We start from the raw sequence: 24548 nt of genomic DNA on the forward strand, positions 1-24548 counted from the left end.
ATAAGGTAGCATTGTTTAAAGTGGCTAGTGATATATTTACATCATTTCCCATTATTAAAATGGCTGGAGTTGGGTCAGTGTCAATGACAGTGTGTTGGCAGCAGCCACTCAATGTTAGTGGTGGCTGTTTAACAGTCTGATGGCCTTGAGATAGAAGCTGTTTTTCAGTCTCTCGGTCCCAGCTTTGATGCACCTGTACTGACCTCGCCTTCTGGATGATAGCGGGGTGAACAGGCAGTGGTTCGGGTGGTTGATGTCCTTGATGATCTTTATGGCCTTCCTGTAACAACGGGTGGTGTAGGTGTCCTGGAGGGCAGGTAGTTTGCCCCGGTGATGCGTTGTGCAGTCCTCACTACCCTCTGGAGAGCCTTACGGTTGAGGGCGGAGCAGTTGCCGTACCAGGCGGTGATACAGCCCGCCAGGATGCTCTCGATTGTGCATCTGTAGAAGTTTGTGAGTGCTTTTGGTGACAAGCCAAATTTCTTCAGCCTCCTGAGGTTGAATAGGCGCTGCTGCGCCTTCTTCACGACGCTGTCAGTGTGAGTGGACCAATTCAGTTTGTCTGTGATGTGTAAATGAAGTTTTCTGCCATTTGAGTCTTTTCATCCAGCCTTTGGTCCAGGAGATGAGGAGCTAGAAAGATCTAGCTCTGCTGGTATTTGAATCCAAACAATTGGCTAGTTGATTGGAGAGGTTGGAGAAGTAGCCAAATATGTTAACTAATTTAACTTTGATGATTTAAAAAGCGAAAAATTCTTATGTTCTATACTTGCTAAGCTATCAAAAAACTAAACTTTGATAAAAAAAACAATGCGCTTAAAAAACACGTTAATTTTTTACAAATTATTTAACCTTTTTTTTAACTAGGAAAGTCGGTTAAGAACAAATTCTTATTTACAATGATTGGGTTAGGTGCCTTGTTCAGGGGCATAACGACAGATTTTTAACTTGTCTGCTCGGGGATTCAATCGAGCAACCTTTTGGTTACTGGCCCAACGCTCTAACCACTAGGCTACCTGCCGCCCCCACTTAAGAAATAATTATGGATAATTTTGCAGGATTCAAATACCAAGGGTGCCCCTAGGTGAACTCCAGTGCCATTCCGTCTCTGTTTAAAGATGTAATCCAATCCTACTGGACAGGAATGTTTTAAATGTGAATTGAAGATCTTAAGGTTATTTTATGGTTCAACACCACATTCTATGCCTCAACACCAATGGAACAGACACTTATTGGTCAGATTCTCAGACCAGTGCAGTATTATGAAAACAATCTCAACTGTTTCACTGCAAGGTAAAATGATGTACATTTTATTTATACTCTACACCGAAGATAGCTGGAGTGCTTGCCCTGAATTTATTTTTATCCGATGAAATCACAGTTGTGGATGCATCCAGGTCTGACAACCTGCCTCAGTCAATGTTGTGTCATTCTGAGCTATGATGCAATGAAGCAGCACTAAAGACTTTTCATCTTAATGCTGGGGACCATTGTGAGGGATTTGCTTGTTGGTAATGTATGGACTGCTCATTCTGTCTAGCAAAACATTTTGTTTTATGATGTACAATACATCCTTTTTTGCTTGAAATACTGTAACTTATTTAAAGCTTTAGCATAACCTGCTGTATAGGTCTGACATGACAAGTGGGACATTGGAACTGAACATTTTTTAGTTCTCTGATTTAACATACAAATATGACCAAATTATAAAACATTAATGATGACATGATAGCACTGACTCATTGTACAATGTCTCTCTCTCTTTCCTTTTCTTTGTTTCTTTCTCGCCCTCTCTTTTTGATCTCTTTCTCTCTCCTTCGTCTCTCCCCTCCAGAGATGCCCAGTTAGACGGAGACGGCCCCACTGAGCACAGTGAGTCCGTATTTGCTGTCAACAACAATCGAGGCGGTGGTACTGGTGGGAGCCGCAACGGAGAGCGACCAGGGTGAGAATTGGCTGGGGCAGGCCTTTGAGGATGGTGTGTGTGAGAACAATAGTTAGGTAAATGTGGCTTTCAGAGAAGGGGGGGGGGTGGCAAGTAGAGTTTTTTTTTTTTTTTTTCAATGGAGATATGTAAGTCCTCTGTCTAGCAGGTGTTCTCTGAACTGTGCTTACACGTCTGTCAAAGGTAAAGGCAGCACAGTAAGTTGTTTTTCAACTAAATGCAATGCCAACACTCAAGTGTCATACACACACTTACATCCATATGGCCTTTATCAGCGTTGGCCATGTGGCTGTGTTTTGCAGAAGCAGCAGGGCCCCCTTGAGGTCTGAAAGGGACATGGGGCTTATGAACGCCATCGGTCTCCAGCCCCGTCACCCTACCCCCGTTGTGACATCACAAGGCACACAGACACCCATCCCACAGCTTCAGAATGCCGAAACACAGACCGACCGAGATCCCAGCACATTCCGGGCCTCCGAAGCAACAGACAGTAGGTCTACCTATATCTATACCCATGTCTCTCTCCTCCAGTCCCTCCAGCATTTACCCTGTCTACTAGATCTACAATGACATTGGAAAGTATTCAGACCCTTTGACTTTTTCCACATTTTGTTACGTTATAGACTTATTCTAAAATGTATTAAATGAATACAAATCCTCGTCAATCTACACACAATACCCCATAATGACAGTGAAAACAGGTTTTTCAAATGTTTTGCTAGTTTATAAAAAGAAAATAACAGAAACACCTAATTTACAAAAGTATTCAGACCCTTTGCTATGAGACTCTAAATTTAGTTCAGGTGCTCCCCGTTTCCATTGATTATCCTTGAGATGTTTCTACATCTTGATTGGAGTCCACCTGTGGTAAATTCAATTGGTTGGACATGATTTGGAAAGGCACACCTGTCTATATAAGGTCCCACAGTTGACAGTGCATGTCAGAGCAAAAACCAAGCCATGAGGTTGAAGGAATTGTCCGTAGAGCTCAGAGACAGGGTTGTGTCGAGGCACAGATCTGGGGATGGGTACCAAAATAATTCTGCAGCATTGAAGGTCACCGAGAACACAGTGGCCTCCATCATTCTTAAATTGAGAAGTTTGGAACCACCAAGACTCTTCCTAGAGCTGGCCGCCTGGCCAAACTGAGCAATCGAGAGAGAAGGGTCAGACAGGTGACCAAGAACCTGAAGGTCACTCTAACAGAGCTCCCGAGTTCCTCTGTGGAGATGGGAGAACCTTCCAAAAGGACAAACATCTCTGCAGCACTCCACTAATCAGGTCTTTATGGTAGAGTGGCTCGACGGAAGCCACTCCTCAGGAAAAGGCACATGACAGCCCACTTGGAGTTTGCCAAAAGGCACCTAAAGACTCTGAGACCATGAGAAACAAAATTCTCTGGTCTGAGGAAACCAAGATTGAATCTGGAGGAAATTTAACTCTTTGGCATGAATGCCAAGCATCACATCTGGAGGCAACCTGGCACCATCCCTACGGTGAAGCATGGTGGTGGCAGCATCGTGCTATGGGGATGTTTGTCAGCAGCAGGGACTGGGAGACTAGTCAGGACGGAGGCAAAGATGAACGTATCAAAGAACAGAGAGATCCTTGATGAAAATCTGCTCCAGAGCGCTCAGGTTCACCATCCAATACTTATGTATATGTGATATTTCCCTTTTTTATTTTTAAATCAATGTGCAAAAAAATCTGAACTTGTTCTTGCTTTGTTAATATTGGGTATTGTGTGTAGATTGATGAGGGGAAAAACTATTTAATACATTTTAGAATAAGGCTGGAATCTTAACAAAATGTGGAAAAAGTGTAGCGGTCTGAATACTTTCCGAAGGCACTGTATATCGTTTTCATAATACTGAGCTGTTCAACTATGTGATGTCTTAACAGGTAAGTCACAATATGCAATATATACGCAGAGAGCCCAACGCTCCCCTCAAGCATAAATGTGTCATTAATTGAGCGAGTGAACTGTGTAAATCACCATTCTGGTCTTGTGATTAATCATATCAGCTAGTGACCATCTTGGATAGTCGGTGATGGTCATGATCACCCCATCACTGAATTTCCGTTTTACTGCACAACACTTTCTGCTGTTCTGTTTCAGTGCATTTCTACAATGGTTGTGTTTTTTCATGAATGGGGAATTTGTTCCTCGTTGCTGTCAGGAAATACAACCTGGCAAATTAGTAGCGTCATAATTGAATTCACTTTTTATAGAATCCTTTTCATTTGGCATTTAAGACTTAACCTAATTGCAATCATTCTTAACATCCTCCTTGACCTCATTCCATACAGAGCAGAACAAAGACCTCAAAGGCATGCACTAAAGGCTTATACAGAACCTGGCTACAGGAAGCAAATACTTATTTAGTTAATTAAAGGTACATTTCACAATTTTTCAACTTCCTATTCGTCATCTTCAGCACCACCCCAACATCACCATACTGTATGTGCAAATGCCGTGTTTCTATATTTTGTGGTAAAAAAAAAAGATAGAGGAAGATACCGTGTCTTTCCAATGACATCATCAACCAATTCGTAGGCAATGCCTACTCATAATTGGTTAAAATCACATGATGCACATCAATGATGTCATTTGGAAATACTTATACTTCCTCTCTTTTTTACTACAAAACAGAAAGGTGCCATTTTCACATATGTTGATGTTGAGGTGGTGCTGGACATAATCAATGTGAAGTAAAAAATAAATAACATTTTAAAAAGAAGTGAAATTGCCCTTGGTTCCAAAGTCAGGTGAAGTGGACCATTACTTGTCTGTAATATAGCAATACCAATTACCTGATATCTCTGCATTAACTGTCTTAGTAACAGATCACAGAAATAGATGTCGTGATATTGGGTCTCATCCAAAACACGTCTCTCTTGGGGCACTGAAATATAATTTTCATGACTGTGTCTTTATGTTTCCCAGTGGCACATCTGGGAAAGTGAGCGCTATCAGAGAAAATGAGACCTGCATGGTCTGCATGGTTTTGTGTGTCTGGGCCTTTTTAAGGTACTACTATAGGGGTTTTAGACTCAATTCCATAAGAGTCCGCATCCACAAACAGAGCACCACAGTCCATTTCGGCTCGGCTGGAATGTTGTACACGAGGCATTACGTTGTGAGAGCATTACCACACCTCCCATTATACTCATTACAAATGAATGACTGAAACAAACACCTGGCGAGGAATCGAAAGCAAGCTCTCATGCCAAGCCTTTGCGATCAAGGGCCTTTCACCTTTCGTCCAATCGTATCCGGCACTTATCATTTATCTCTGTTTCTACTCCCCTATTGTTGTTCATGTACCAATGACTGGTATAATGGTTATATAGCATAGCAAGGAGATAGAGAGCCACTGTGCTGTATGTAGGAGTGTACTAACTGTACCTCACTTGGAAGCAGTTCTGACCGTGTCTGTTCATTCTGCCATGGTCCTCGTCATGCAGGTTGAGCTACGAGAGGATTCTCTTGACAGGTGTTCAGGAGTTCGGCGGTAATTAAGGTTGATTGTTTTGACTCCGACCCGCCGCCCTTCAAAAGTTGACTGCTCAGACGCCGCTACTCTCCAGTGGAAATGGGCCTGTTTCTTGAAGTGGAGTGTTTTCCTTCCCATGAAAAAAGACTTGAGTCCCTCTTATATAAGAAACGCTGGAGATGAAACGCTGTAAGAGATTCTTACATGATACCTACTTCCTTACCCAAACCTGAAGTTAGGTTTCATAATATCTAATATTATCTGATATATATCATCCAAGGAGTTTTCAGTGGTAGATGGAGGTATTGTATGCAAATTATGGAGATACAAAACACTACTATCAGGAAGCCTAATATTACTCAACACAAAGAAAAGGTGTTTAATGATTAAAACCTGAATTTATTCATCATAATATTACTGGTGTGTGCAAATTGACTGTAGGTCAAAGTGAAATTATATTTGCGTATCATTCGGATCTGAGTCATCCATCCACATACTGTGAGCTGGCTGGTTTGACCAATCAGCATCTCCACGGCTGTGATGCCTTAAGTGACTCTTTAGCAGCTCTCTCCAGTGCATTCCTGATGGAGTGTTGCTGTTGGATAGAGCAGGCATTGGGAACACGCCTCCTCCGCACATCGCATTGAACAGCACACTCCTCAGACCCAACTCTTGAAACATTGCTCGACGTGTTCATTTGATATGGATTAGCAGCACTGTTGTGAGAGGATGATCGCATTTTATGATAATAAGAGTCATTACACACCTACCCTATTTATGCTTTGGCAGAATAGCTGGCTCAAAGAACACTCTTGCCCAGGGTCTTACTTTCACTTTTGTGCAAGGCCTAATATGTCATTTTAGTTAAGTAGCTCTGATTTATCGTATTCCCGAATGATCCCCAAGAAAGAAACCAACCAGCATCTCTGTTACACCCACCTTGCAAAGTGACTTTAGCCAAGATTCCGTTTGAGTCGAGTCCCCTCCAGCCATTCTGACACCCTGTGTTTTGTGCAGAGGAGAGTATTAAACACAAGGTGACACTTCCCACCTGCTTTCATTAAGGCAGCGACACACTTCGGAAAGCCCTAATAGCCCCACCGATCAGGTAAATCAGCCGCAATCAATTTGTCAGGACAGCGATGAAGCTAAAGCGCCTGAGTTCCATTATGACGCCAAATGATCATTTATGAGAGAGAGAGAGAGAGAGAGAGAGTCTGGTCCTCTGATGTGCCAATAGAGGCCGTGTGGGTACGGAGGAAACGTTCCCTCAACACCTGTGTTTTTGGGGCCACGCTTGGGAGATGATACAGGGCAGAGCAATAAAGCAGACGCTGTCTTACTCCACCGAAGAGGATTTAAATGGCGCCTCCCTCTGTTCGATGGGGATATGGAGAATAGACTGAGGATATTTGACTAATCAACAGTAGCAATAGAGGACGCCCAGGACTTACCATTTACTATCTGAGTCGTTAAGAAACCCTTCCAATTTAATGACTGGAAACGTTCAGTATTTTGAAAAGCGTGTAATTACACAGGTTAAACCGTATATGTGTGGGGTGAGGGAGAAATTATCTTTCAAATCTTATGTTTACTTTTTTTTTTTTTTACTGAACTATGGTTTAATGGTTTGAATGAGAATCATCTTAGATCCGAAACGTCACCACACAGTTTTTGTACTGAACATTGTTTTTTTTCTTTGTGGTTAACCAACCAAGGCTCGTCTGTCATCTACTTATTAAGAGGAGGCGTCGTTAAGGTATATGGGTGGAATCCATCACTGAAAACGTCCTGTCGTCCCTTCTAAGGCGAAAACCTAAATGCATTTGTACCTGTCAAGTCTATACTGTGGGAAAACGTCCACTCTAAAAAGGTCCTGCAGTTCAGTTAGCAGGTGGACAGGTGACTGACATTGAGAGTGCTACTCACGCAGCATCTGGCCTTGTGGTATCGAACAGTCAGAATGCCACCCACTGGCACGTCTTATATCCAATTCCCTGATGCCATGCGAGTTTCGGTATAATCCCCTAGCCTTGTCAGTCTCTGGTTTGATTGGATCTGGAGGTGAAAATAGTCACAGCAATATTCACCTTTGATGTCACAATCAGATATCCACGGTTTTGGAGGTATGAGAGAACATGTATAGGAGAAACTGTTCCTAGTCCAGTTTTGCATACGAGAGACTTAAAATGTTACTATCCTCACCCGCTCTCCTCATCGGCAGCCGCCCAATGCAGGCTTTCATCTCTCCACCTCGCAGATGGAGCAACAAAACACTGCACTAATCCGATTCCTCTCCCCCTCCCTGAGACAACACATTTCTTTAGGAAACATGTTTCAGGGATATGGTTAAACACAGCGCAGGTTTCTCAGTCAGAGTAAGTCTATTTCTACAAATATATCATTGTACGGGGTACTACACTCAGTACAGATCCATCTCCTTGACGTGTATTTCTTTTTTGGTGCAGATCACCTTGAAGAATTCCCTTCACAATGAGTTTGTTTTGGGAGGATTTGAATGAGTTTGAATGTTTACCTGGGTAAACGGTTGTAATCTGACTGGATGTAGTTTTCCTCTTACATGTCGAACACAAGATTCTGTCGGCGTCACCAAGGCACGCACGTTTTCTAAACCGTATAAAAGGAAAGGTAAATGTACATTCTCTCCCAGCGAACAAGGTCTCAACATGTGCTGCGTTTATTTCCTTCCTCTCCGAGTTGGTGGACACGTAAGGGACCTTCATCCAGGAAGCAGCACAGAGAGTGCACCGTCTCTGTCAGCCGAGGCCTCCTCAGAGGCCAGCACCACCTTGGCTAACCCAGGTAACCCCATCCAGTCCTCCTCCTCACACCTGATTCTCGGTGTAAATACTATCTTATCTCAATTTGAGTGGCATTTGTGGGGTCATCATATGCCACAAAATAGTGTTAAAAGTCAAGACAATCTTTGCCTGAGAGCAAAACGGCTGCCAAATAGGAGACATAAAGGAGACATAATGTAGCTCCAGGTGAGTCAGAGAAAACACACACGAGGTCATCTCAGTTCTTTATCTATGATCTGAACACCGTTCTACCGCCACATCATTAGCAAGACCAGTCAGTCAACAGGGGTGGTTGGCTGTGATAAATACCTTTGGTCCTTGTCTGAGAAGATTGTCAGTACTCACTGTCTCCTTATCTCTGGGACTGAGGAAACCGAGGGAGGAGGCCTCCCTCTTCCTCCCTCATATTCTCCCCTTCATTAAACCCGTTAATGGCCTCCCCCTTGTAGGGGCAACAGAGCATTATTACGGCTGGGATTATTACAGCCCAGTTGTCGACGCTCACACATTTCTTACACTCTAAGGAATATGATCTATAGACCACAAATTATCGTAGTAAATACAGTAGCCATAAACTGTGGAGTGGATGTGACTTGCCAGCAAACATGGTGCGAAAAATAATATTGTACATAGTAAACAGTAGCTCTTTTGAATGTTCTTCCAATTTACAGTTGTAGCCTCGTCCAAACGAATTAGGGCACTGCCAGGGCCACTGTCTTGCTGGCACACCCAGTGTAATTCTTCAGATAACGGTATAATACCATTGTTCATAAACTTTTATGGTTGCTTGGAGCCCAATTCAAATGAAGAACAAAAACATACAGCCTGTGTTCACTCTTCCAAATTGACACATTCCCAACAATTTAAGCGCCTGACAAAAACAACAATACAGATGCCTCCTGTTTTCAGTAGAAGGGACAGCCATAAGTACAATAATATATATTTTTAAGGACTATGTTCATATCCTGAATGCCTGAAGTTTTGGATGCCAAAGTTGCCGTGTTTCCACCTTATGGTACTGCACTTGTGTGCTTCTGACTGTGGCTTTGTTTTTGACACAGATTTCAATATGAATTTCCTTTGCAGAGTCCCGGGAGAGTCCGTGACTGACAGAAAATACCCTGTACTCTGATCTGTCAGTCTGGCTTCTCCATGCATCGCTAGAGGCAGCCGACTCACTCTCTCATTTTCATTCCCCGCATCACATTAAGTGCGATTGCAAAACATTTAGGCTGCCGACGTTCACTCAGTAATCTTCATATACAGTTTTTTTATTTTTTTGCCTGTAGAGGAATATATATTAGCCAAATATCCATGTGTGCTTGACAGATAGGCGTAACACTTGAGTTGCATCATGTCTCACTCTTCATACTCCACTGATGTTACAGTACACGGCTGTCTAGTTTCAAACATTTATTTGGCTGCGCTTCCTCCGCTTAATATATTTTTTAGGCTCGGTAAATAATCTTTGATTTCCTTTCAATAGGGGATTGGGATAAATTGAACTCTGCACCAACAGCAGCTGCCCGACTAATATGATTACAGTATGTGGTATTGCTGTAGGGGCTAGATGCTAGAGCAGACTGGTAACACTGTTTTAGGAGTGGATTTAGCCAGGCTAGTTGGACACTAAGACATTAGCCAGCCTTCTAATTACCTATATTTTTCCCCTGTCAGGTAACGTGGCCATCATTAGGGCTAGCGCTACGGCTAGCGCGGATATCACCGCTCCGTGCCAAATCACAGAGAAGAGGCCCACCTCCATCACGTCATGCCTGCCACTTCCACCTTCCCTCAAATAGTTTATACTGTCTGGTTACAGTTATGGAGGCAGTTTCTCAACCGGCAAGCAGAGGACATGCATCTGTGTAAAAAGTGGAAATTGTTTGTTTTTCATGTGTGTGTAGTTAGGTGCAAACAACATGTTGAGCGAGTAGAACATTGCGAACCAACATGTTTTTGCTTCAGTAATGAAGTGAATCCAACATTGAGGAAATGAATGTAACTGTTTCTATTTTATGTGTTACCAAGCTCTCCATGTCTTTTCCTCCTCCTCCCCCTCCCCGCCCAGGGGAATCTGAAGACCAGGGCCGTGGGGAGGACGCCGTTTCTCGGCTCCGCGGGCTGATCGCTGAGGGTGGTATGACGGCCATGGTCCAGAGGGAGCAGAGCACCACCATGGGCAGCTTCGGTAACAGCATCATCGTTAGCCACCGCATCCACCGCGGCTCCCAGACTGGGACAGAGGCACCGGGTGGGGACAGAGGCACCCAGGGCAGGGGTCAGGGTGGTGGTGATGGTTGGATGTCCCTCTCTCCGCCCCACCGGGGCACTCTGTCGTTCACAGAGCCCACCACCCGTATTCTGACCCACCAGAGCATGTAGCTGGGTGAGAGCTCAGCATTCCTGTTAGAGCCCTCTGTGGGGCCCATAGCAGGACAGTAGCACCTCTCCCCTTCCAGTACATCAGTCTCTTTTCATCTTAGCCCATTGGGGTGGAGGAGGGGGCCGATGGGACCCCTATGGACACAGACGATGCGTTTGAGGGTGTGGGACTTGTCGATTATCTAGATCTACACTCCCCCTCTGCTTCCTCCTCCTCTTCTTCAACCCTGTCCCCTGTTGTCTCCCCTCTCGACAACAACAGCTACAGTGCCAGTTACCATGGAGACCCCTACAGTCAATAGATGGTCATGTGCTTTTCATATCCATCTGATCTTTACATAGAAGACTCTCCTTCCTCTAGCCTTATTACATTGACTACTGGTTTTTCTGGAGGCTTCCAATCCCAACAATGAAATCCTACTCCTCCATTGCATGTCCTGATTTCTATCCAAAAGTAGGCTGGATGAGACCTATCTTCAACCTAGGATTAGGCTTGGTCTCTTCCTTGGATGTGGTGTTATTTTCCATGCCCTGACTTCAGTTTGAGATTTGTGTCATTGCCCAATTGAGTGCAAGAATCCAAAGCTACAGTTTGACCATTCTATCGGAGGGAGGTGGACCTGAGTGACTATTTTACAAACAGGGTTCAGATCGGTGGTTTTCAAAGGCCATCTAGGACCAAATTCCATGATCAAATTGCAACTTTTTTTGCAAAACGTGTTAAGACTCTTGATCACTATTAGCAAGAAGCTGATATGCTGAGTAGAAGCACATTTTATTAACCAATCACATTGGTACAATTTGATTGTGAACCTGGATGACTATCTGTTTTTTTTATGTCTATGAATTATATTTTATTGTCTGAGAGAGAGAGAGGATGTTCTATGTCACCCTTTGTGGTTGCAAAACGTTTCATTCTTCCTTTATTGTCGTCATGGTTGATTAGTGGTTCGCAAAGATGTAGTTGACCCAATATAACTTTGAATCTCTTGTACTACATAGGAGAGCAGCATTACATTACAGAGTATAATTTAGGGTTGGGCAATATTTAGGGAGACCAATTCCACAATATGCTACTCCAGATATGGGCGATATTCGATATTATCGCTGTGTGCTGTTAATGACAAAATAGTTCCCGACTCATTTATTTTTTTGTTGTTGCTTATTTATGATGTCATAACCTCCTTCTCATTTAGACTTCTTTTCAACATATTGATACTGCCTTACTGATTAAGCTGCGCGGTTTTGATTTGTAAAGTTCAAATAGTGCGTCACAATAGCTCGACCATATAGTTGATGACAAATATTGCCGATCCTTCGAGATGTCATACGTTAAGCCGAACCTAGTAGCATTACAAGACTTTGCTCCCAGACAGTGGCCAGATAATACCATTACTCTTTTCTCCCCAGTGTGATGCCTGTATCTGGTGTACAGTGTGCAGTCGGGTGTGTGTGTGACAATGGCTAATCCGTAAGAAAAGAAAACAAACAGCATGACTTATGTATGTCAAAGGTTGATGTAATAATAACAGGGTACAGTACACATGTACTACTGGCATGTAATGATCATGAGCTCCAGATCCGCAGCCTCGTAACTTCGAAACGCGTTTTGAAACACCTAAATACTGTGCCAAGTATTTGAAGTGAAGCATTTCGACAATAGTGTATCTCTTCTACGATTTCAAACGGTCACCCCATGTTTTGTGATGGTTGTCTTTTATACAGTAGGATTCCTTCTCTCGGTTCACTGTGGTATGTTGAGCCCAGTCATCTAAGGCTAAATGGAATTTGAGAAGGAGATGCATCCAGAAGGCTCTCTTTAAAAATGACCTGTTTGCCTCCTACGAGCCGCCCCGGTGCCTTGAGGGTTGTGTCGTTGTGACAGAGAGGCAGTGGGAGGTGCACAGGGGCGATGGTGCTGATAGCATTCCGAGTCACCACAGGGGCAAAGCTCTCTAGGTTGAATGGACTTTGTGTGCTTCAAAACGGCTTGGTCAGTTCTTAGTCCTTTTTAAAACTGGTTTTAAACAGTAATCTGCAAAAAATAATACATTTTATTTCTTGTTTGTCCTATCAAGGTGGTCGGTTGTGACAGTGAAAGAAACTGTGTTGAATTAATGAATTCGCAAGTGCTTACTGCAGCTCCATGGTGAATGGGTTACTTTTTTGATATTTGGATGTGAAAAGTTACACATTATGAACAGGTTTTTGTCTCTCAGCCACTGTTGGTCCAGCCAACTTGCACTGCTTATATCTGTCTCTCTATGTATTGTGTATATTGTGATTGTATCTGTTGTATCTGTTGAGTTTATATATGTTTTAGAAAGATGATGGTTATATAAGATATGTCAACTTAAGCAATAATGTAAGGTTGATCATAATCTTTTTTTCATATACATTTAACCAGAGTTGCATTAGTCATGTGACCCTGCAGCAGCACTGTCTATCTCTGTTGTTCAGATCACTTCTAGGAGAGCAATGCACCATTTGTCGGTTCATATGCTGATCTGACGACAAACAACTTCAGGAAGATTGTCAAAACGATAAATATATTTTGTTAATTCGTTTATCCGATTGTGAAATTGTCTTCCCAGTGTTTTCCGATACTCTATGACTGACTACTCACTTGTACTGTGCCGATCTTCATTTGAATTTGTCCTCAACGGGGCGGCAGGGTAGCCTAGTGGTTAGAGCGTTGGACTAGTAACCGGAAGGTTGCAAGCTGACACGGTACAAATATGTTGTTCGTTAACCCACTGTTCCTAGGCCGTCATTGAAAATAAGAATTTGTTCTTAACTGACTTGCCTAGTTAAATAAAGGTACAAATAAATAAAAATAATAATTGATCCCATTATGGCTTGTAATGACTCCTGTAAGGTTATGGGAAATACTAGATATACCTCTCATAGCGTCAGACTCAGAGTGAAATTAGATTTGGACAAATATATGCTTGTTATTCCAGCATTAATTTGTTTCATGTTAGCGTATGATCCATGAGGGACAATACCATTCTGATTTTATGCAAAAATCATCTGTTTACAACAACTTCTATCCATCGACCCTTGGAAAGAGCAGGAAGACCGGAGTCTCATTTACAGTTCTTGGGTTGGATATCAGAGTGATCTGGGTAGTAGAAAAGGGTGTAACGGGAAAGTGTTTGCGACAGACAAACCAAGAGACACATCAGGCATCAGAATGGTTCAGGCTAACCCAGATCTGTCAGACTCTGCTCCTGAAAAGACCCCCTTTTGGGAACTGGAGCCGACAGCCTGACACTTTTGTTTCCCACGTTTTTTATTTCTTCTTTTGAGCACACTCATCTCGCGTTTTTCTTATTTGTTTTGTTTTTGAACGGGTGGAATGTACTGTTTTCTTTCACCTGTTTTCTATTGTATTTGAAGAGGATATGATGGACTGTATTCTAGTGTCCTGTTGGTCAAGAGGGCTAATGGGGAAAAGGATGTGTTCTAAATCAGAAGACAGGAGCTTACAGTGGCTTCATGGGTGACTGTTGGGTGAGGTGGAGCAGGAGAGCTGAACAGCTGCTCCCTGTGGGCTCCGGTCCTGCTGGGTTTGAACTGGGAGGGAAAACGCAGTGAGCGAAAGAGCAGCGAAAGAGCAGCTTTGGATTTGGTCACCCTTGATGCTCATGCAGCATTGCGTTAGATGAGCTCATCTGTTTCGGCTTTCACCTTCTATCTGCGCTCTTTATTCGTCAGTTCAACAACACACAATAATCCGCCAGTGTGCGCATCAGTTCAAAACTCAATCAAGAACCCTAGTTAAATAGTGGAACTATGGTATATACAGTAGAAATCGCCACATTCAGTTCTCCACAGCCCAGGACGTTTTGCGACTACCCGTGTTTTTAGATTTTCTGTGCAATTTAAGGGGAATATGTAATCACATCACATACTCAACGTATTTACTTAACGCTTTACACTGTTCACAGATCATCACAAAACTCAGTGTTGTCAAGGCATTACACTGTCGTTTTTTCATACAGCTGATATTCATATGTTTGTGCAGCAGAATAAAAATGTCTGTGACCTTCTGGATATGATTTGAAATTTGGATCAAATCTGTTTAGGATTTTTTTTTTATATATATATATTTAAGTCTGAAATGTGTTTATAAATTGAGGATAATGAGCTTCCTATATGAATACTTTCAGGGAAATTCTAAAGGTCATGAGTGTATTTGTTCTGTTGTCACTGACTCACAATGGTGTCTCTTTCTCACGTGTGTCAATATGTGATCTCTTGAGTGTACGTGAACTCAACAAGGAAGTGTCTTCAGTGTGCCTGTTTTTTTTTTTGTAGGAGATTGTGATTTGGAGTGGTTTTCTATCTACTTTTTAAAGGGTAAACCGCAGTATATATGACAGTAGTCAATGTGCAACTAAGGGGTGTTGGAACACCAAAGATCCTAGAAAATACATGTTGATCATAAACAAATAAAAATGTGAAGCTAAGAAACAATACATTTTTTTCTCTTTTTTCTCCAGGGTGAAAGACGATATCGTACATTTTCCTTCTATCTAGTAAGAAGTGGTCCCCTTACATGGTGAGCTGTTATGACCTGTTTGAAACCTTGTCATCGTCTCCCTCCGTGCTATTTTACAGTATGATAATTTCAAGAGAATGTATCGTATAATTCATGCATTAATTGATAGCACTACGGCAATATATCCTGCCAGCTGTTTATAATCCCTGAACTCTGCACAGGATCTTCAAGACTGACTCCCTGCTCTTGAGAGCTTGGACCTCGTGCTAACGTTAGATGGAACTAATTCTTTCTGTGGGTATTTTGCTTCCTCCATTTATTTTTATCATCTTTGTGGAGCTTTGTAGGTTTATTCATGGCAACTGTTTCTGGTAAACAACCCACATCCCCTCCTACAGAAAGACACACTTTTGGCTAGCAAGGCATTGAGCAAAAATAACGAGAGCAATTAAAATGAAAATAATATTAGGATTGTTTCCCGCTTGGGGTTTTTCATGTCTTCCAGAATCATTTCCTCCTTGAGATTTTTATTTATTTTTTATTATCACGAAACTGCAACCTTTTTTTGTTTTTTACTCCAACTAAAAGGATAACTATTTCTAATCTGCTGAATTATTCATATTTTCTTGATAACTACTCAGGGGGAAAGATATAAAATCAACCGAATCGTTGGATTACTCACAGTCGCTGCTCTGCTGTATCAGATCTGGCAAAAAAAGGTCCCACTATGATCTGACGCATGGACACCCTGGGGGTTTGAAGACGGCGAGCGTTATCTAGTGTTGGCCCACCTGAACAACTGAGGCTGTATGTGTTTACACTCGAGATGAAGATTCAGACCGGTGCAAAGAGGTAGCGGGAAAACAAACAAACAAAGCCGTGCCTCTATATCAACTGGTAGGATTACACAGCGGTGTAAATGGATGGAAACTAGACCTGGGAAATTGATGAAAGCATTGCACTTAACTTTATAAATTCCAATGGAGAGTGCTGTTGGAAGTGACTGTGGATAGGACCTGGCCTAGCCAGTCTGATTCCCCATACAATCCCTCCTTTTGCCACTGTGAATTTAGCTGAGGTGCAGGAGGCAGAGAACTTCCAGAACTACAGTATGCTCCTCTTGTGAATGGATACTCCCTCTGAAGCACCTACACAGACTAGCCTCTGATCCAGCATAATCACCAGGATATTGAGTCAGATAGGTGGCGGAACTAATTGGATGCTGAAGCTCAAGTTACACCAGTCTTGTTGCAGTAGCCATCTTCCAGCCCCAAAACTTTCTCCCGGGAGCCCAACTCTGAGTTGCGGCCCATCTGCAGTGGCTGCTCAATGTTCTTGACGAGGAGAGGCTTCAGTGAGGGGAGTCGATGTGTTTAATTGTATGCCAGGTGTTCTGGGGAAATACTGCCACAAAGTAGGAAGTTTTTAGAAGAGAAAGGCCTCCCACTTATTTCCTCGCTCTTTGTTTGCCCCCTTTCTCTGTTGCTCTCCCTCTCCCAAGTTTTCCTTCTCGCTCCCTTGCCCTCTTCCTTCCCACCTCCCCCCACTGTTCCATAGATGCTCTCTTTCCTCCCTCTTATCACCCCACCCATGGCCTCTCCACTCCCATTATAATTTCTGCATGCCCCTCCGCCCCCCTGCCATGTCTCCTGTGAATAAGAGGCTGGCACTTCAAAGCAATGCTTTTAATTAATCCAATTTGGCGAGGCAGTTCTAGGAGGGCACCTACCGTTCAGGAGAGAGGGTAGCAGGGTGGATGATGGGTGTCCTCAGAGGTGGTATGGGAAAAAGAAGCCATTACCCATACTCCACCACTCCATAAGTGGGGCCTGGGGATGTTCGGGTGAACTCCTCACTTGGTGTGTCTACAAAGACACCAGGTACTTTCACTACTTTAGTTATCGATCTTATCTTTAATGAGTTCAAGCGTATAAGCATGCATAACATGCTCAAGTAACTCATGCAATGGGCAAATAACGAATTAGGCCAACATCCAAATTTCATAGGAAGACTACGGAGACAAAGTGCTCGACTGTCTTTTAGCCTCAGATCCCCTCCAAATGAATTAACTGTTGCAACAACAAAAAAATATTGATGCAAAAAAAATATCAGCCCCGTCCCAGCTCCTAAATGCTCCCCCTTTTCGGTGAAATTGGGGCCACATTTTTTTTTATCAGAGTAAACATGAAGACAGAAAACCGCATTAGGACTTTTAAATGGGTGTGGAGTTTGTCCTAGAAACAAACAAACACGCACACCAGCCGGCTTTGCTGCAGCTACGTTGTTCCCGGTAGAAGAATTAATGCTGTTAAAGCTACACCACTAAATGTCTACCCTTACTACTACAGGGGAAGTTGAGCACCAGAACTAGTCAGGGATTGTCCCCGATTCATTTCCATTGTCCTCACACAACGAGGAGCAGTAAAGCCATCTCATAATGATCCCCTGAATCATCATTATCTTTCCAATGCATGAACTATCACAGAACACTGAGGTTTTGGTGAGATTAATTGTTAATGGTCTATTGAGAGTAAGGGCCGTTATCTTATTCTCTCTCTCTCATATGCATTCAAGCTTATCTTTCTTTTTTTTAATCTGCTTTGTTAAATTAGTGTAAATCTTCCCTCTAGCTTCAAGTAGTGTGATTTTGATGTAATAAGGTGCTTTATTGTTGTATGAATTACAGTACATAATAAAGGGACACAAAGCACAAATCATAATAATGTATTACATTTACTACATACAATTTTGTGCTGGAGAAATACAGGTTATTGTGCAACAACTGGGGTAGTAGAGTATACTATGTACCAGTGGAGGCTGGTGACTTGAAAAATCGAAGAGGATGGGAGACCCACGGGCACAGAGACGACAGTGTGTTTCAAAATGTCTTCAAAGACTAATTATTTGAACCTAAAGCATTTAATAAAGACATGTATAGTACAATATTATAGGGAATGGGAATGAGAGGGCTACTTACACCGTGTTGGAAAGGGATTATAGCAGTGATTGAATGAGGGTAGGAGGCATGAGTTGAGGTGCTCAGAGGCTTGACCAGTGCAGTACAAGATTTGACTGGGAAGATCCAGATCAATAACACAACACACTACACAGGTAGACAAAAGAGATACGAATGAATTAGTCCAAGCAAGGAATATAATCATTGATGTGTAATAATGTGATTGTGTATGTGATTGACTCTACATACAGTAATGAGAGAAAATGAATAGGGGTTCTCACAGTGTGTGGAGGGGAAACATACAATGTGCCAGTGGATGAGTGGACACGTGGGATGTGGCTTCAGTTCATGTCAGGAGAGAGTTGACAATGGTAGTGGAGTGGAGTAGTCATCACCTCTTAATCAGGGAACAGGAGGGGACTTAGCTGTAAATATAAATAGCAGATACATTCCATTACAGCTGCGCCATCATAGGTTTGGACGAGTTTCTCTGATGTTAAACTCCGACATCTCAAAATTCATCAAATCAAACAGACTGCACATCTCGCCCACTTGACACATCAAAGTAGCCGAAGAAATGTTCCTGAATAAAGCCCTGATCATCCACATACCTGATTACTGACAACTGCAAGCAGACTGGTGGCACCATAGGTCTCAGAGCGGTGGGGCAAATTTTATCCCCTGGGGCCTGGAGTTTTTCATTATATGTTAACCTAACTAGGAAAACTCTGACCACTATACCCTTTTGGACTCCCGAGTGGCGCAGCAGTCTAAGGCACTGCATCTCAGTCACTACAGTTCGATTACAGGCTGTATCACAACCGGCTGTGATTGGGAGTCCCATAGGGAGGTGCCCAATTAGCCCAGCGTCATCTCGGTAGGCCATCATTGTAAATAAGAATTTGTTCTTATCTGACTTGCCTAGTTTAAGTAAAGGTCAAATAAAATAAGGTATATAAGGGGTTCTTCAGCGTTGGCCATTCTGGCAGAGAAAACTGCACAATCCCTGGTAGCTAAGTTAGCAAGGCAAATTTAAATAACATGTACAAACTGGACACAAAAATAAAGTTCTGAAAACAATTTATAATATACCTCCTCCGTCTCCTGTAATTTGAAAAAACTAATTTGAATTGAATAATATCCCCAAAATGCTCAACTATCCAACAATGTCACCAAGCGTCTCAACACATAGAACCCCCATAATGCTCTGTAGCGCAATCCCAATACAACACACTAACTTCGTTCTCTGATCCTAATTCTATGATTGTATGGACAACATGTCAGTTCGCTCAAGTTTTGTATTGAAGTCAATATAGCCAGAGGAGGACGGAAGCTAGCTGTCCTCTGGCTACACAATGGTCCTACCGCAGACAGTGCAGTTGAAGTTACTGTAGACCTTCATTGCAAAACAGTGTATTTTAATCAATTATTTGGTGACATATGACATTTATTTAGTATATTTCTATTTTTATTAAATTTAATTGAGGGGAATGGTCCTCCCCTTCCTCCTCCTCTGAGCCTCTACTGCTATGTACTGGAGTGAAGCATAGCAGGTGGGTAGGTCTCACAATGGCTGGGGAGTAGGGGACCTTCTTTCGTGAAAGGTGTATTTGATATAATATCATTGGGTGAAACACGAGAGAAAAGGAACATGACAGTGTTGTGGCACATCACTATGTTGCAAGGGACTGAGAAAGGAGCATGAATAAATACAATTATAGAGGTTGGAATTAAGAATAAGCCCATGTAATATGTATTACCTATCCTTTGTCAGTAGCTGAACATTAAAGAGATGTTATAGGATTCAGATTCCAGCCAACTCCAACATTTACACAAGGATATAACCATGGAAATGGGTTTTATTGGGTAGATGTAGCGTATCTACCACACTGCCACTCACCCACATAGCCTATGACAGGACAGCTCTAGGGCAGGTTCACAGAGAGGAGCGGAGGAGGAGAGGGAGGTAGAGAAAGCAAATGGACTGAGACATAGAGGGGTGAGTGGTAGTTGAAGAATGGATGGACAAAAGGCACTGTCCTCCAGGCTACATGAACTAGCTCATCTCACATAGTTTCTACCTTGATCCATGTGGTATCTTTATGTGTTTGTTGACCTGTGTCGTGATGCAGGAAATCTCCCCATCCTAGATAACTGAGCCATGGTTCTCTCTTTTCTGGGTGAATGACCTCATAAAGCTTAATCCTTACAGGCTTAACACCGGGGTGTTAGTGTCCATCCATAACTCCCCATGTCAACCTCCTTCAGTGTAATTCTGACAAAATGATGATTAAGCAATACATAATTCACTCTTGACTGACCAATCCACACCACGTTTGGATTTTCCTGGAAAACCAGATTTTATCAGATGTTCTATTTTGTTGTCCTAGGGTTTTGAAAAAATTGCATTGCGAAGGCACAACATGTAGAAATTCCACTTGGGTTGATTAGCATTTCGTTTTTTTTTCACTACACGTTTACAAAATATGTATCATTATCAGCCAGAAACCATTATGTATAAGCCATATGCTTACATGGAGGAGAGAATAAATTACCTGTGTGCTTAAGGGAAGGAAAGAGAGGATTTAAAGCTGCGAGGCACAGGACATGTCCCTTTCAAGACCGTCTCGATCCAGTTAAGCTGGGTGGCTTTTTTTTCTCTCTCCAAATAACAATACAATGCATCAGAGACACGGTCTAATGAAAACCAGTCTGCAAAGGACCTTGCAAAAAAGTATTCCGCAGATAGTATCTATCTGCCGCAGCTAGTATTTATTTCTCTTCGCCAGTGTCGATGCATTCGGACATGACAGATTTACATATTGTGTATGACACGTTGCAGTCAGATTCTGCTTTAGTGAGTCGTGTCTAATGGATATTCACTGGGAGTTAAACTTCTATTTTATCAGCAGATGTTTAGAGCCAATCAGGTTCTGCAAACCTGTCTTATGTTATGGTGGTGATGAGCATCAGTGAAGAGCTGAAGAGCAATCGGCGTGGTCAGCTATTAGGAGATGTATAAAGTATAGAAGGCTGTGCAAAGTCTCTCAGGTAAAATAGGTCTTGGGGTTTTTCCTCACTAATAAATGCAAGTGCGATTTATTCAAGGAATGATTTGTAGAATGAGAACATAAGCTTCTGTCCTGTAATATAATAAGACATCTGGGAATGTAATATTTTGTTTCGTAACTTTGAAGGATAACAATTTCATGATTCAGTTTAGCCATTTTAGTGGAACACTCTTAAGCCAGGGCATCAATGAAGCTATTGCATCATGTCAATATATCCATGTTTTAAAAAAAAAAAATTAAACATTGTGTCACTGAGTCAAACGTACATCTTTCGGTGTCAGATAACCTTATGCATCAAGTAGATAATTTCTCCCTTAAAGTGATCACCCTCTTTGTTCAGGCAAGCCTAAATCACTGTAGTTCAGGAGTCAAATTTGGCTTAACAAATCACATAATAAATTACATGGACTCACTCTGTGTGAAATAGTAGGGCTTGACTCCCCCTTCCTCTTTCCCGCAACATCTGTAAGGTCCCTCATTCAAGTATTGAATTTCAAGCACAGATTCAACTATACTGAACAAAAATATCAACGCAACACACAACAATTTCAATGATTTTACTGAGTCATATATAAGGAATTCAGTCAATTGAAATAATAAATTAGGCCCATCTAAGCTATGGATTTCACGTGACTGGGGAGTGATGCCCAGCGAATCAGAATGAGTTTTTCCCCACAAAAGGGCTTTATTTATACTCCTCAGTTTCATCAGCAGTCCGGGTGGCTGGTCTCAGACGATCTCGCGGTAACTAAGCCCGATGTGGAAATCCTGGGCTGGCATGGTTACACGTCTAAAGTGTTGTTCCCTTGTTTAATTAGCTGAAAAAAAAGATCCCAGAAATGTTCCATACACACAAAAATATTATTTTGTGCACAAATTTGTTTACATCCCTGTTACTGTGCATTTCTCCTTTGCAAAAATAATCCTGACAGGTGTGGCATGTCAAGAAGCTGACTAAACAGCATGATCATTACACAGGTGCACCTTGTGCTGGGGGGCAATAAAAGACCACTCTAAAATGTGCATTTTTGTCACACAACACAATACCAAGATGTCTTTAGTTTTGAGGGAGTGTGAAATTGTCATGCTGACTGCAGGAATGTCCACTAGAGGTGTTGCCAGGGAAATTGAATGTTCATTACTCTATCATAAGCAGAGCCTCCAAGGTGGTTTTACAGGATTTGGCAGTATGTCCAATCGGCCTCACAACTGCAGGCCACATGCAAATCTGAAAATCTATTGCAAGACTTCAAAATTGCTGTGTAGCCATGAACCCCAATGCCTTGACAGAGCTTGAAGAATTAAAAAAAGAATAATGGGCAAATATTGCACAATCCAGACACGGCAAGCTCTTAGAGACTAACCCAAGAAGACTCACAGCTGTAATCACTGCCAAAGTTGTCTCTGACTTGTATTGACACAGGGGGGTGAATACTTATCTAATCAAGGTATATTGGCGTTATATTTTTTATTACCGTTAATCCCGCTTTGTAACATGACAAAATGCGAGGAAATCCAAGGGGACGATACCCACTGTTACAAAGTCCCACATACAACAGGTAAAAGTCAATGCAACAAGAAGTCCTTGATAACTTCATTCTCATTTAAATTAAACTGTTGACACCATATACATAATTGCTGATAATTATAGTAATTAGTTTGCACTTTATATACAGTACACCTACATACACACTAGGAAAAAGGTTCTACCCCTAGAACCATAAAGGGCTCTTCATCTGTCATATTTTTAAGGTGAGGAAGTGGTAAAAGGTAGAGATTTAAGACCTAAAGGGCAGATGTATAAAGTTATAGGGTATAAAGGGCACTGAAATACTGGTGGCCTTTTCTGCAACACCATCAAAATGTTCCGTAAATATCGTGCTTTATAAAATTCGGTTAAGGCTTCATAGACCTTTCAGATAAGTATTTTTTTCACCTTTTCACACTGACCCCGGCTGAATTTTTTGGGGAAGGAAATGTCAAGGCACTCACGTTTTTATATCAAGGACTTTCATCACAGGGTTTTCTATTTTATACCACCTTTCATTCAAACCCGATGGACACGAATAGAACTGGTTTGACGATCGTTTATCTCAGTATTTTAGTTATAGATAATACCCCCTCTTTTGGTACTGTTCTTTTAAAGTACTTTACTACAACCATTGGCAAGAAAACAAATTACTCTAAAATAAATGCTTCACACTTTGTCAGTGCAAGCTATTTCAAGGTTGTTGACATAATGGTTCGTTTTGTGCCTTCTTTCAAGCTACTGGTACAATTTGCGCAGTTATTTCTGGGATGGGAAAAAAAGATCCTGAACCGGCATCAACATTTCATTTTCAACATCAAGAATCATTTGTTAGAGAAAGCACATATGTTTACGGGTAGAATTTCTCTTGAAATCACTGAGTCAATTATCCAATCATTCAGAATGCTGCTGTCTGTGTTATCTCTAAATTCTCCCCTGTCATCACAGTGCTAAATCTCTCTGTACTGGTTCCTGGTTGCTTGCTGCTAGCATCAGACTCCAGGCCCTCATGCTTTCCTCGCGAGTTAATTCATCTCTTCACGCTGCAAGCTTGTATTTTCCCACTCTTCACTCTCCCTTCTCCTAGTGCTAAATCATGTGAAAGCTCTCTCTATCCTTGATAATGTTTCTTTGTGCAAGAGGAAAGTATTGCACATGAAAACCCCTGATGAAGGCCAAGGGCCGAAATACATTGGCTTTTTGTTTTATATCGTAAAGAAGCTATTTTATCAACTTCCAATGTCTTCCAAGAGTTGCTGAATTTCCTTTTTTTTTAACACATGTTTTGTCTTTTGAACAATAACTAGGCCTGAGTAATAAGTTGTGAAGAGGATGCACTATCAGCTGTGAAACAACCAACACCCTTACAGCAGCAGAATATTTCATTCACAGAAGGAAACCTTTTAGTTTGAAACAAACTTCAGAACTACGGCAGCAAACCCACAATAAACACACACATGAAAAAAAGATGAACTCTCTGAAAAGACTAAATGCCTCCATACGTGCAGGTATTACCATTGTGCATCTTGCTCGATCACTAAGACATCCAGTGTGCCCCGCATGTGGTGAGAGGACAAATGGATGCAAAAAATAGAGAATATCGATTATTAATCCAAATGTTGATTGACAGCTAAAAATTAAAACTGCCCTTCTAAACGTCACATCTATGGCATATTGTTTGTAGAGAGAAATCATGAGATACTGTGGCTTAGGAGGATTAGGTTCATTGTTGCATAGCTTCTCTACAGTAACATGTCTATGATGTCAGTACTTGCTTTAGGGTTCTGAATATCACCAGCATACAGTAGAACTACCTCCAATGCGTTTTCCAATGGCT

At 42.0% G+C, this 24548-nt stretch overlaps 1 protein-coding gene across 9 annotated transcripts in view; it reads left to right on the plus strand.

Annotated features, from left to right (window-relative positions):
- The window catches only part of LOC118357857 (muscarinic acetylcholine receptor M4-like), a 158318-nt gene that overhangs the window by 82004 nt on the left and 51766 nt on the right, over positions 1 to 24548 (plus strand). For 6 of the 9 annotated variants that reach the window (XM_035735190.2, XM_035735179.2, XM_035735185.2 and 3 more), the window contains 2 exons: positions 1835 to 1945; positions 2248 to 2435. In XM_035735190.2, coding sequence (XP_035591083.1) covers positions 1835 to 1945; positions 2248 to 2435 — 299 coding nt within the window. Of the gene's footprint in view, positions 1 to 1834; positions 1946 to 2247; positions 2436 to 8160; positions 8266 to 10335; positions 15134 to 24548 lie in introns of those variants that run through there. The other 3 variants (XM_035735226.2, XM_035735202.2, XM_035735197.2) reach the window with 2 other exon arrangements.

This window comes from Oncorhynchus keta, chromosome 2 (genome assembly GCF_023373465.1).
Source record: "Oncorhynchus keta strain PuntledgeMale-10-30-2019 chromosome 2, Oket_V2, whole genome shotgun sequence".
Classification (NCBI taxonomy): domain Eukaryota; kingdom Metazoa; phylum Chordata; class Actinopteri; order Salmoniformes; family Salmonidae; genus Oncorhynchus; species Oncorhynchus keta.